This window comes from Parambassis ranga, chromosome 22 (assembly GCF_900634625.1).
Source record: "Parambassis ranga chromosome 22, fParRan2.1, whole genome shotgun sequence".
In the NCBI taxonomy this organism is placed as follows: domain Eukaryota; kingdom Metazoa; phylum Chordata; class Actinopteri; family Ambassidae; genus Parambassis; species Parambassis ranga.
The window spans coordinates 4,242,046-4,254,911 of record NC_041042.1 but is presented as its reverse complement, the minus strand read 5'-3'; the positions used below and the strand labels follow the sequence as shown (position 1 = coordinate 4,254,911).

At 40.7% G+C, this 12,866-nt stretch overlaps 1 protein-coding gene across 4 annotated transcripts in view; it reads left to right on the top strand.

Annotated features, from left to right (window-relative positions):
• The window catches only part of rps6ka1 (ribosomal protein S6 kinase a, polypeptide 1), a 39,443-nt gene that overhangs the window by 22,130 nt on the left and 4,447 nt on the right, over window positions 1–12,866 (top strand). Inside the window, exons 1-12 of one of the 4 annotated variants that reach the window (XM_028396227.1) lie at window positions 4,294–4,393; window positions 5,093–5,146; window positions 7,950–8,066; window positions 8,956–9,037; window positions 9,999–10,079; window positions 10,185–10,264; window positions 10,357–10,463; window positions 11,813–11,850; window positions 12,200–12,342; window positions 12,422–12,492; window positions 12,614–12,702; window positions 12,783–12,847. In XM_028396227.1, the coding sequence (XP_028252028.1) occupies window positions 4,352–4,393; window positions 5,093–5,146; window positions 7,950–8,066; window positions 8,956–9,037; window positions 9,999–10,079; window positions 10,185–10,264; window positions 10,357–10,463; window positions 11,813–11,850; window positions 12,200–12,342; window positions 12,422–12,492; window positions 12,614–12,702; window positions 12,783–12,847 (969 nt within the window). In that variant the 5' untranslated portion in view covers window positions 4,294–4,351. Of the gene's footprint in view, window positions 1–4,280; window positions 4,394–5,092; window positions 5,147–6,237; window positions 7,052–7,949; window positions 8,067–8,955; window positions 9,038–9,998; window positions 10,080–10,184; window positions 10,265–10,356; window positions 10,464–11,812; window positions 11,851–12,199; window positions 12,343–12,421; window positions 12,493–12,613; window positions 12,703–12,782; window positions 12,848–12,866 lie in introns of those variants that run through there. The other 3 variants (XM_028396229.1, XM_028396225.1, XM_028396226.1) reach the window with 3 other exon arrangements.

Here is a 12,866-nt window from a genome sequence, read left to right as displayed (position 1 = left end):
CCAGGAGCATGTAACCTTTGACCCTTGTTGCCATGACAGCAGTAATGCAGGAAATGCAAAGATTCAGATAGAGCAGCATGTTTTATACAGCTCATCTTTCCCAGAGGAAGCCATGCAACATTTACTTCTTGTAAGCTGTTAATTCTGTTATTATTTTCATTTTAATACACGTTATCGTCAGTTCAAGTAGCACCGCCTTGGCTGCGAGCGGAGTGTAAAGATGCAGAATCTCAACTTTTTCAACTGCCAAGGAAAATTCTCACTCATATCTTGATAAAGCAATAGTAGTGAGGTAGGGTATTATTCCTGTTTTTTTTATTGGTCACATTGTTATTCAGCAAAGCTTCCCGTTTTCTCAGAGTTTTTAGATTCTGTCAGCTCACTGTTGATTTTACGGCCCACAAGTGGCTGTTTATGTAAAGAGCAAAAACCTAACAAAAAAATTACTTAATGCAAATCATCTGCATCAAGATGACTCACTGCATCTGAAACCTCTGTGCAAACAAAAAAGAATATTCTCTAATTTAGACAAACGTTTGAGTTGCATGGCTCATATCATCTGAGACATTGACCTTTTTGGTGATATAAATGAGAACATTTTGAAACCAGCAGTCATGTTGATCTCTGAAAGCATTTGTCCAATCAGATGCCAGTTCACTTTGTCGGTCAGTCAATCATATATTGTCACCATCTAGTGGAAAAACTCAGACACGGAAATATAGCTTTAAAGAGTGAATACTGGACTTCATATGTTCATCATCAGAAATTGCCTTCATATGTGGTTAATAAGGATGAATATAACAGTGTTTTAATGTTTTTTTTTAATTAATGCATTGGATGATATTTAAAGAAAGAGTTGAGAGGAAGCAGCAAGTGCTTAGTAAGATATGAACTTGCTATTTTTAGACTGCTGTGACTGGTGTCAAGAGTTTGAAGTATGAGAGTGGGAATGGTTACGAGATAGCAAAGAAATCACATGTTGTGGCAATTGTTTGAGTGTGTGTGTGTGTGCAGGTGCTATAGAGGGCTCCACTTCATCACTGCAGTCAGCCAGCTTAGCTTTAACTCAATGACCTAATTGTGTATAATACCAGCATGAGCTCTTTCTTCTCCTACTTGATCTCCCATTTATCCCTCTCTTTTATCCTCTTATACGTCTTACTGCCATTTTCTGTCTTTATATTTATTTATATTTTTTTTTTGACCATGTCTGTCACAGTGGATTTTACACAAGGCCATTACTTGTCAACTGGCCCTAGAGCTGAACCTGCCTCTCATCTTACTGCTATCAATTGCTGGTTCTATTAATATTCCAGATGCCAGAACACAGGATTTCCTGTAGCATCCGTGCTAATCCTGGTAGATTTCCAGCAGCATCCACCTTCCTCTTATTTATGGGGTCGGTATAATATAAAAGTTGCCTCTGTGCCAGTCTGACTAGACACCTGCTGTTCTCAGTCACTGATGATATTTTGTGCAGTGTGCTGGTTTAAAAAAAAACAAACAAACAAACAAAAAGACAAAACCACATATGTGTTTGTGTAGCTGTGAGCAGATGGGACAGATGGTGGAGAAGGATGTGTATTAACCCAGGATATGCACTCCATCAACAGGTCAAGGGTCAAAACATAATGACTGTTGTTCTTCCTTTTTTGTCTGTGATGTAACAAAATGCTCAGATTTTGTTTTAAAAATAAAACTATTGCTCTTTTCTTCAGTTTACCTCTGTCACCTTGTAGAAGCTCTGTATCTTTTCTGTTGGATAACTGCAGCCACACTTGCAGAGACCAAGATAGGGATGGCTGAGCCAAATGTCCATCTGCACTACCTCTCTCTTTCCACCTCCCCCTGCTTGTCAGTCATGGCTCTAAGAACAAAAAAAAGGTGAGAGGACGAATAGGACAGGGAGAAAGGACAGATGCAGCTTTGTGAGGTGGGAAAAAAAACGTGTGTTGCAGCAGGAACAGTCTACTCATCAAAGAAAAGATAATTGAACGGAGGTGAAAGTGAATGAGTCAGCCCTGCCATCCAAAATATCCTGCCACTCTTCTCTTTGGCCCCCAACCTTCAGAAATCAGGGGGGAGAGAAGACAGAGTTTCTGCCTGATAAAAACAGAGAGAGACATTCCTGTCTCTTACGAGACAGATTTGGGCGCCTCTCTGCAGGCATGTCTGGACGCTCACACACACACACACACACAAACGTCTGTGGGAACACTTGAAATTCCTCCGTCAGTGCATATTTACAGCTATACTGTAGAGCATTTCACTTCATCATATAGATGTTATTCTCCAGTATTCTCTTTCATAATGATAATAATAAGGTTTGTGTCATATTGGTTCTTGTCGATATATGTAATAACAAAAGGATTTAGTCAATCGTGAAAGTTAGACTTTCAAGTACATACCTGTCTCATACCTCCAGCACAAGGTACCCTGAGCAAACCAGGTTTTAAGGGGATTATTTACATGGTGATGGTTTTTAAATGTTGGATTCTCAGATAACAGCCTGTGGGAGTTTAGTAAAAGTAAAAAGAAAAACTGTCAGTGTCACATTGAAGGCGGATCAAAGCATCATTCCATTTGAATTTAAAATTTGTGTCTTAACTACAACTGGAACGCCTCTTCAAGCCACAATTCCAAATCCTGACCTCACAATCCAACATGGCTGATCAACAGTGTCTCTTATTGTCAACAGTGTTTCCTCTATCTGTGAAAACATCTATAATATCTGTAGAACAAACTGCTCATATGCAGGCCAACTGGCCACTGCTATGGATACTGGTTTGCATATTATCACTTAAAAAAAAAATCTTGTTTTAAATCAACATTTTGGTTGAAGTCATTGATTTATTTAGCAAGTAAAGCTGCGTATTAAGCAGATGATTTCTTATGATTGTGTAATTGTAGCATCTTTTCTGACTGCTTGTACTGGAATATGGTCAGCTCAGTAGTGATTCTACAGTAAATGGCAGGCTGAAAAACACATTATATTCAATTCAGTGGTGATTGAATCCAGTCGGACATTTTCTTTATTGTTATTTTCAGTCATTTTTGAAGGAAAACTACCAACATTTTACACATCTTTATTGTGATGGTTTGTTCTCTTTCACAGCACTGTAAAGCTTAATGTTTGGGCTCCTTTACCAATAATAGGATAAAATAAGTATTTTCACAGGGGTCATATTGGCATGAGAGCTTCCTACAGAATACAACACATACATTTTGACATGCTGCAGTGCTCTATAGTGTTTTCAAGAGTCTCATCTTCCCTTCACTTCTAATTATGTAACCACTAAATCTCAGTTATATTGAAAGCAGCCCTGCACAGTATGTATGCAGTGTGTGTTACTGTTGTGTGCCTGCAGACAAAGTTTAGCACAGGATATTTGTTTTCACAGTAATGAGACTGAACCTCTGTTGGTTGGATAGATGTTTAGACTGCTCTGTCTCCGTCCATATCATCCATTACTCTCTCTCTCTCTCTCTCTCTCTCTCTCTCTTGTCCTCTTCTGTCCAAGCGGTCGTACATTTTGAAAGCATGCAGGTGCTGCTGCTCCATTTTTTTTCCCAGGCCAGAAGAGAAGCAAGAGACAAATACTGTAATTATGGGCTGTCACGTTGTGTGTTTTTCACAAACAGTAGCTAAGAGCCTCAATGAACTTCCCCTTCTTTTCTTCACCACATCCAGTTTTCTTTTCTATTGACCTTTTCCTAAACCTCATGTCGGGATCGCTGAAATGCTCGTGACCTTTTAGCTGCTGCTATTGGACAGCTTTGGGGCACTTTTCCAGCCTGTGTCACCTCCCACACGCTGCCTTTCTGTCCCACTTTGTGTCTCCCTCGTTGTAATTGATGTCAGAGCCAGCACTGAGATTTGGATGAGGCATGGAGCTAACAATGTGAGCATGTCCTTACTTGGCTATGACACTCTGCTTTGGAGCACCGGCCGCTGCATTTTGGTGCAGACCTGCACTGGCCCCTTGTGTTTACAAGGGAGTATTGCACAACGTTTGACTCAGATATACATCTTAGAAGTTTCAGACATGCTGAATGAAATACATATTTAAGACAAGCATGCACTTTTCTAGTCTTCTCTGCAAGTTTATATAATCAGAGTGGCTAAATATGCAGAGTAATGCTACCGTGGGACCTTTTTCCTCCCCAACAATTCAGCCTGCTTCTCACATTTGAGTAACTTTAGTTCCCATTTGGTCCTGCCTGCGTGCACTTTGTCATCGTTGTCACTGTGGTGTTGCATACAGAAAGTGTTGGCTAACCGACACAGAGAGAAGCAATCACCAGAGTTTCAGTGACTCCGCTGGTGACATGGAAGTATCTGGACACAAACATGTGGAGGCTCATATTCCGCACCAAAACCCGTGCACACGAGGCAAGTGGCCACTTTTTTTTCCATGTGTAGTAACCTTCAGTGGAGTGTCAGTGTGGATGTGAATGATGATGGGGACTTGCCTGAAACTTTAGGCAGCTGCTTGTGTGGGTGTGATATTTTAGGAGGAGAGGAAGGGGTTATCTCTGCGAGGCTTGCCGACACCCACAGTTGTGTACGCATCCTCAAGGATCCCCCACCTCCCCTAACCCTGAAAAATCGCATTGCTGCTTAAATTTTGTTACTGAATTACAGTGCTAATCCAGATTTGAATGACTGTATAGTTGATATACGTTGACAGATGTTCAGCAAAGCCGTCATCAATACAAAACTCATTTCAGTTTTACATGGTCTGCAGACTACAAACTAGACGCTTTCACGTGTGATCGGTGACATATGTTAATTGAGTTTCTAAAAGTCTCAGCTAAAAACATTTTGCTGGGAAAGCCAAACCCCCCCCCCCCCCTTCTGTTTCTGGAGTTATTGAGCAGGAAGGAAGTGAGGTTGACTGAAGAAAAGAGGAAGTGAGAACTGTGAGGGAAGAGAAGTTTCCTGTCACAAATGTGGCAACCATCTCACAGTGTCACCCTTTTCTCCCCACATTCTCTCTGTGTGTGTGTATGTTTGTGGCCCAGTGTGTTTCACAATACATTACATTTATACTGCTCATGCTAACACATGCTCCATTCAAACACCTCCTAGAACGAGTCTCATATCACCTGGATAGAGAAGGACCATGCCAATATTAGATTCCAGGTAAGCTCCTCCCTCGCTACTCCGACATGGCAGCTGTTTCACTCTTTTTTGCGACCTCTTCTAGAGAATTACCGAGAAAACCCTCCCTTTTCGAAGCACTGGCTGCACTGCAGCGTTATCAGATGTTTGTGAAAGCAGGGCTGCTGAGAGCTGCTGAAGTCATGCTGCTGTGTGGTCAAGAGAGAGGCTGACTCATACAGAGAGAGTGTTTATAGGCCTGCTCTGTCAGATTAAAGGAGCTATTCGTAAGATTTGGTTTAAACATATTTTAAAACATTCTAAAATAAAGCCCGACTGATGCAGTTATATTGGCCTGTTACATGTTACATGTAATATATATATATATATATATATATATATATATATATATATATATATATATATATATATATATATATATATATATATATATATATATATATATATATATATATATATATATATATATATATATATATATATCAACAGTACACTAGGTGTGGGTGCTTTAGATATATTATCCTAATTTGTAACATATAAGAGCCATTTTAATGGTCTGAACCAGCTAGCCTTGGACTATACCATTGCATCTTACCACTTATTACTACTACATGGGGTATTAGCCTATTGTCCAAGAAGAACCTGCACAAAGAGCTATTTTTCTTTAACATCTTGTCAATCAGGTCAATGGATCACTTGTCAATCACTTAAATAGTTATGAGAGCAGGGTTTGTTTTTAGCCTAGCGCTTGAATCTCATGGCCACCAGCATCAGGCAATGCTGAGGACTGGAGCCCTAGGACTGGAGCCCTGGTCCTGGCATTAATACCGTACTTATATCAAATGCCATCATGCTGGTTGGCTCTTTTTTTGTAGCAGTGTCTGGTGCTGACAGTCACAAAATCCTTTGATGTCCATGTGCTGAAGAAATGAAAGTAATATTGCAAAAGAGGTATTTCAATAGTGTGAGGCCACTTAATGACGGGCGAGAGCTGTTTTAGGAGACAGGATGATCAGAAATAGACTTTTTTTTTTTTTTTTTTTTTTTTAACGAGGGGGAAGAGAGTGACATGCCAGGCCACAGACAGGAAAATCTCTGTCATCCTCAGGCAGTGAGTCGTCTGAGTCGTCTCTGATGTGTTGACACTGAGAGGGGACACATCATCCTCTCTCTGCCTGCCTCACCCCTTCCCTCTGGCTTCCACACTGTTGAATTGTGGGTAAAGGGAAGTAGCACACAATCCTGATAAAAGCAGACAATTTTTTTTTAGAGGAAGAAAGATACTCTAGCAAATTTTCCAAATTTCTTTTTGTGTTGGTAAAGTTTCAGGTTGATTCTCTCTCTCTCGCTCTCTCTCTGTCTCTCTCTCTTTCTGGTAATCTCTCTCTCTCTCAGCCGCAGTGTGTGTGTGTGTGTGTGTGAAGTTATGTGCAGGACTGTGAGAATAAGCGTAGGCTCTTCCTTCCTGCTTGCTTTAGGTTCCAGTTCACTTCAGCTGAAGTCAGTCATTGAGGACACACAAAAAGAGAAGGGAGGACAGGAGATGTAATGGAGAAGAAAATGAAGATGAAGCATCACTAAAAAAAAAAAAAAAATTTGTAGCAGGAGGCCCCTGCATAAAGGCCAGAGGCGGAACTAATCCTAACATGAGTGCACAAATGAGGCTCAAGTGCGCTTGTGGTGAGATGATTTATGTGAGGTAGAAGTGTGTTTGCCCTGATATGGACGTAGGTAGGACTTTTCTACGTTTTGGGAAGCGCTGAGATGGAGAACGACAAAAGAAAGTTCAACCTGAGCCGCGTGCTGTTCCTCTACCTGTTCAAAAAGAACAAATCTCTGGCCGGCGACCCCACTCAGTGCAACAGCTGCAGATCAACAGCTTCTTCGGGCTCTGACACTTTACCTGCACAGAGGAACCACTGGACGGTAACGTGACATCTCCTCATGTTGACATCTCTAGGAAGCTGTTGGCACTACTGTCATTTATTTTGAACAGATTTAAACAGACTGTAAAAAGGCAGATAAGGCTTCACTGTTATCAGCAGGTATTTTGAATTGGTGCAGCTGAGAACATGCATGTTCAACCAACTCTGGTTTCCTGTTGTCAAAAAAGGTCCCAGGCTGTTTTGGTCTGTGGTGGCTGCTTAGTCAAAACCAAAAAAAAAATAAAGCCAGGTCATTTTGAAAGTGCTCTATCTTTTGTTTATACTGAAAAAGGAATTATAATGGTGGTAAAAGGTTTTGATGAATACATTCACATGCTTTTCGGCCACTTAATATTGTGCCTGTGTGCATAGTAAGGACTCCTGTGAGAAAGCGTTTCACGCCTCGTCGTGTGAAACTCGGGGCCGACCTGAGAAATCCACTTGTTGTTTTGTGTTGTTGATGTTTTGAGTTGTGGGTTGAGGTTGACACCGGGTCAGCTGTGAGTGTTTCATGTGTTGGAGCTGCCAGCTGTGCTCCACCCTGTCTCAAAGGTCAAAAAGATAGAGAATGCAACAGAATAACCACTTTTTTAACACTTATGGTTCATCGTTAGTGTTACTTCCATTTCATTCTGTAGTCACCATCATTTACTGAAACCTCCTGCGAGTACTTGCTGGGTGTAGGCTAATCGCTCATACATATACAAGCACATCTTGCTTTTTAGCTTCCTCTTTCTGAGCTGTTTGTTTGATATAGCGCTATTTACAACTGTCCTGCTTCCACGCCAAAACCACGACAGTTTTGACCTCCAGTGTTACACAAACACACACTCTATCATCCATTGTTTCAGCCTATTGTTTTCTGACTGATTTATTACACTTTTTTTGTCACTCTTTAGGACGATGGAGTCATTAAGGAGATCAACATCACCCATGTGGTCAAAGAGGGATCAGAGAAGGCTGACGCCTCTCAGTTTGAGCTTCTTAAAGTCCTGGGACAGGGATCCTTTGGAAAGGTAACAGACTTTTTTTTTCATTATTGCTCTCTCTGCACCTCTTCCTGCAAAAAAGCTATAGTGCAGGATTTTTAATGAGCATGTGTTACATTCATGCCAGGTGAATTTCCAGTGCAGATGCATTTACATTTTTCAACAGCAGTTGAACCTCCACTGAAGAGGGGGAGCCTGAGAAGACTTATAGCAGCGTCCCAGTTGAGACCCCCGCATTTAAAGGACGTATTTGTAGTCCGTCACTGCGGCCCATTTGAAGCCTCTTAAATGAAGGATGCATCAGGTGGATCCTTTACTGCAGAGTAAACTAAAGAAGTAAAGCTAAAGAGTAAACTTTACTCAAATAAATCTCACCTGCAGGCTGCTAGGCAACAGGAGAAAAACACAGAAAAAAAACAAACTGTCCGATTTAACAACTGTTGCTTGAATGTGTATATAAGCTCTTGTTCCTCAAAATGATCCATGGGCCATAGACTTTTCCAAGAGTTTAAATCGAGGCAGGTGGATTGTCTCAAGGATTGTCCAGTCGCCTCGATTTAAACTTTTGGAAATGACTATGGCCTGGATGAATGAGAGCATCCACAGATACATGGGCCATAGACTGTATATAAAAATGGATAATCTAATTCTGCCACTGGTCATTGTACAAAAGAATATCTTTGGTCTGTGGTTGGTTTCATGATGCATCCGCTGACATGAAGGAGGCAGGGGTTAAATTCTGCTGCCAACCACTAGAGGACAATTCAGATGTGTTGGCCTCACTTTTGGGGAGCTGTACAGTCTATGCCTTTGATAGTCTCAATGTCACACCACAGCATCCATCTGCAGACATATACAGTATGATCCTACTTCTTGCCAGTTTGTATTTTGAGTGTGTGTGTGTGTGTTTGTGCAGGTGTTCCTGGTGCGAAAGGTGACCCCTCCTGATGCCAACCAGCTCTATGCTATGAAGGTCCTCAAGAAGGCCACACTGAAAGGTACAGTGACTTCTGTAGGATGTGATGCAGCAGCTGTGGATTCATTCTGTTTTTTTCAGTTCTCTTTATTGAAGTTTTTTAAAGAGACAGCATGATATTCAAATATGTTCTAATATTGTCTGCAGTAAAAATCGAAGTGCCCACATCAAACAAACAGACCAACAAAAAACTAAACATCAACCTGAGGATGTCACATATCACCCTTCCTGAGTTAGTCACACATTTCTAACATTAGATTAACCTATAAAAGGTTGTTTTTTTCTCAGTAAGAATGTGATTTTGTCAGGTTGTAGGTGTTACATTACTTTCTTTATTAAGAGTGAGAGGGTGGAGGGCATTTTGTGTTGCCAATTTAGTAAAATTGACCTTCGTGCCAGCAACATTTGAAAGTTACAGCAACCTGCTGCACTCCAAATTGTGCAAGAATGTGGTCTGGGTTCATTTGTTTTTTTAAAGATTCTCGCAATATGTTATAATGTGCAAGTGAGGTCACTTCCTGTTTACAGCTGTCACAGGACGGATCTACAGAAAAAACTGACAGTTTCAGTTTTGTTCGATGTAATCTGTGTAGAAAAGGTCCACGTCTAATGCACACAGAAGAGGAGTGGACATGTTCTTTAGCAGCTGTGGATTCATTCTTAAAATCATGTTAATCATAGTCGTGCAACTTTCACTTTTGGATTTGTTTATTTTTTTTCTTGTGGTTGCACCTTTAGTTTCACATAAAAGGGTGTGTGCTTTTCCTGTAACTTAAAAACATGCACTGTATGTGAGCACCACAAGACCACTGCAGCTTTCTGTGGGTTCTCCATCTTTGCACACAAGGTGTGGTGTGGTCTAGGAAGATTTGTTCCCACAGTCCTTAAGAATAATGTGCAGATTTTAGCTTTGTTTTTTTTCCCCCGGTTTGCTACACTATGCATAAAAGATGTTTACATAAATGCACCTGTTCTTTCTTCAGTGAGAGACCGTGTAAGGACAAAGATGGAGAGGGACATCCTGGCAGACGTCAACCACCCATTTGTTGTCAAGCTGCACTACGGTTAGTCCCCAATCTAAATGTTATTAATGTTATTGGATTAGACTTTGTCATGAAATTTTACCTCTTGATTTATCTAAATGTGTGTGTGTGTCTGTGTGTGTTTAGCATTCCAGACTGAAGGGAAGTTGTACTTAATCCTGGACTTTCTCAGAGGAGGCGATCTCTTCACTCGACTCTCTAAAGAAGTGAGAGCCATTCATTTATCTCCCTCAGTGTCAAATATTTATCTCATTTTTTTTCCATTGTATCATTCCTCATTTTTTATTATTTCTCTCAGGTGATGTTCACGGAGGAGGATGTGAAGTTTTATCTAGCAGAGCTGGCATTGGGACTAGACCACCTCCATAGCCTGGGCATCATTTACAGGGACCTCAAACCTGAAAAGTAAGTGCAGACTGCTAGAACAGAAGAAGAACCGCACTGAAGACACTCATCATTTACATACACAGTGCACCAGCAGTGCTGTGCAAATCTGATATTATCACTTATCTGCATATAAAAGGAGTCATTTACAAGCAAACATTTGAATATTAAATGTCATGGTATTGCATTGCTGCTTGTGTTGTTGTGACTCAGCGAGGGACAGGACAGCTGTTCACTTGTGTCTATCACTGTACTCATCATCTCTATGATAAAAGCAAGCAGTAGTACAATAAGGGTGTCATTTTACATCATCGTTTTGTTTTGTTATTGAGGAGATAATTCACATAATAATTTCACATTCACCACAGCTGCATCCACTGTATCTATGGACAAACCTTCTATGGAGAGTGTTTTTAAAGCTGAGTGCAGAGGAGCCAGCTGTTTACATGTTGGCAATGCCCGACCTCATTTAACCCTTTAGCTAGAGAGACCTGTCACTTTAAGTGTCCTTCAAATCAGCATACATATACTATATAAAAAAATGTACTCATGCTGTGTACACAATGCTGCTTTTACACCCTGCCCCTTATTATTATTATTATTATTATTATTTGTGCTTCACATCCTCCTGTGGCAGTCAACCTTGAGGTCTGTGGAGATTGACTCACACTTGGAGACAGCCTCAAGTGGCCATTTGGGGAACTGCATGTTCTGCCACCTCTGTTGGCTTTATATTTGTTCATTGATCTTGAGTGGGCAAAAATAATTCATGGTTATGCTGCTGTGTTTTGATTGACATTACTTATTCACCTTACAGCACTCACATACGACATCAGATCATGAGCAGGAAACTAGGATAGTAGACTTAAATTAATTAATTTCCTAGAAAAGTCAAAAGTAATGAGTAATTGCATTATTTACTTTAAAATAAGTGGTTGCTTCATTCTGCTAAAACAGTTAAATTACAGTGATATATTATCATTTTGTGCAGCTTGATTGAAACGGCCATTTCCCTTGCTGCAGACCTCTCTGAAGAGATTTTTATTTGGCGTTAAACTTATAAATCATGCATCAGCCAACAGACTAGACAGCAGTGATGTTGTTTTTAGTCAGCACTTGGAATGCTAACAATGCCTTTCTATCATTTTAGTTGTTAGTGTGATGTTATTGCAGATCATTATACCTTATTAAAATAGATGGTGTGTACATTATGCATGTGCTTTTATATTAGAATTTACGGAGCTGTTTAAACCCTGCATTATTGAGCTTTTTATTGTGCATTATTACTGCTGATGACCACTGACTGTTATGCATGTACACATCACACATTACACTACAAAGTAAAATGTTCACACTGTGGTTTCTTTCAGCATTCTCCTAGATGAGGAGGGACATATCAAACTCACAGGTGAGTCTCTCATATCACATTATTTCTCCATCTCACACACACACACACACTTTCTTCTCCTCCCCCCTCATTGACCTTCATTACTCACAGCACGGTGACAGCCTTATCTCACTGATTCCAGGTTTCTGTATACAGGCCTGTGCATGTCCCCCAAGTTAATTATTATACTTTATCTTATTGTCATCCATGATAACCGCCATTTATTTATCCTGGGTCCTGCTGCCATTGAACCAAAGGTGAGAAGCGGTACAAGTCACACTGATCAAGGGGGCAAGTGCTGACGAAGATTAATGTCTGTGAGTTAAGATGCATGTTTGTGAACGCGTGTGATTATTTTTTTTTTTAATAGATTTTGGCCTGTGTAAAGAAGCCATTGATCATGAGAAGAAGGCTTATTCCTTCTGTGGTACTGTGGAGTACATGGCTCCGGAGGTTGTGAACAGACAGGGACACACCCACAGCGCCGACTGGTGGTCATATGGTGTACTCATGGTAAGACGAAAACATGAAGTCAGTTATTCTTCTGTGCTAATATAATCATGCATAAGCAGTAGATTGTTTTCTCTCTCAGTTTGAGATGTTGACAGGAGCGCTGCCTTTTCAAGGGAAGGACCGCAAGGAAACTATGAATCTCATTCTGAAGTGAGTACCATCTGGGTGCTTGAACAATTCAACACAAAAGGCTTGTTGTCACATGCTGTAGCTACTCAAAAATGCCTGGTGTAATAATTAAAATCTGTGCGCCGTCTGTCTCTCCCTGCAGGGCACGTCTAGGAATGCCTCAGTTCCTCAGTGCAGAAGCCCAGTCTCTGCTCCGGGCCTTGTTCAAAAGGAACCCCACCAACAGACTGGGTTAGCACAAATGACTTTCACAAATGACATGTTTGTGTAATTTTTTTTTTTGCTGCTAAATGTTGATGTTTTTCTTGCAGGATCTAATGCCGACGGCGCAGAGGAGATTAAGCGTCACAGTTTCTTCTCCACCATAGACTGGAATGTGAGTGTCAGACTGTGTA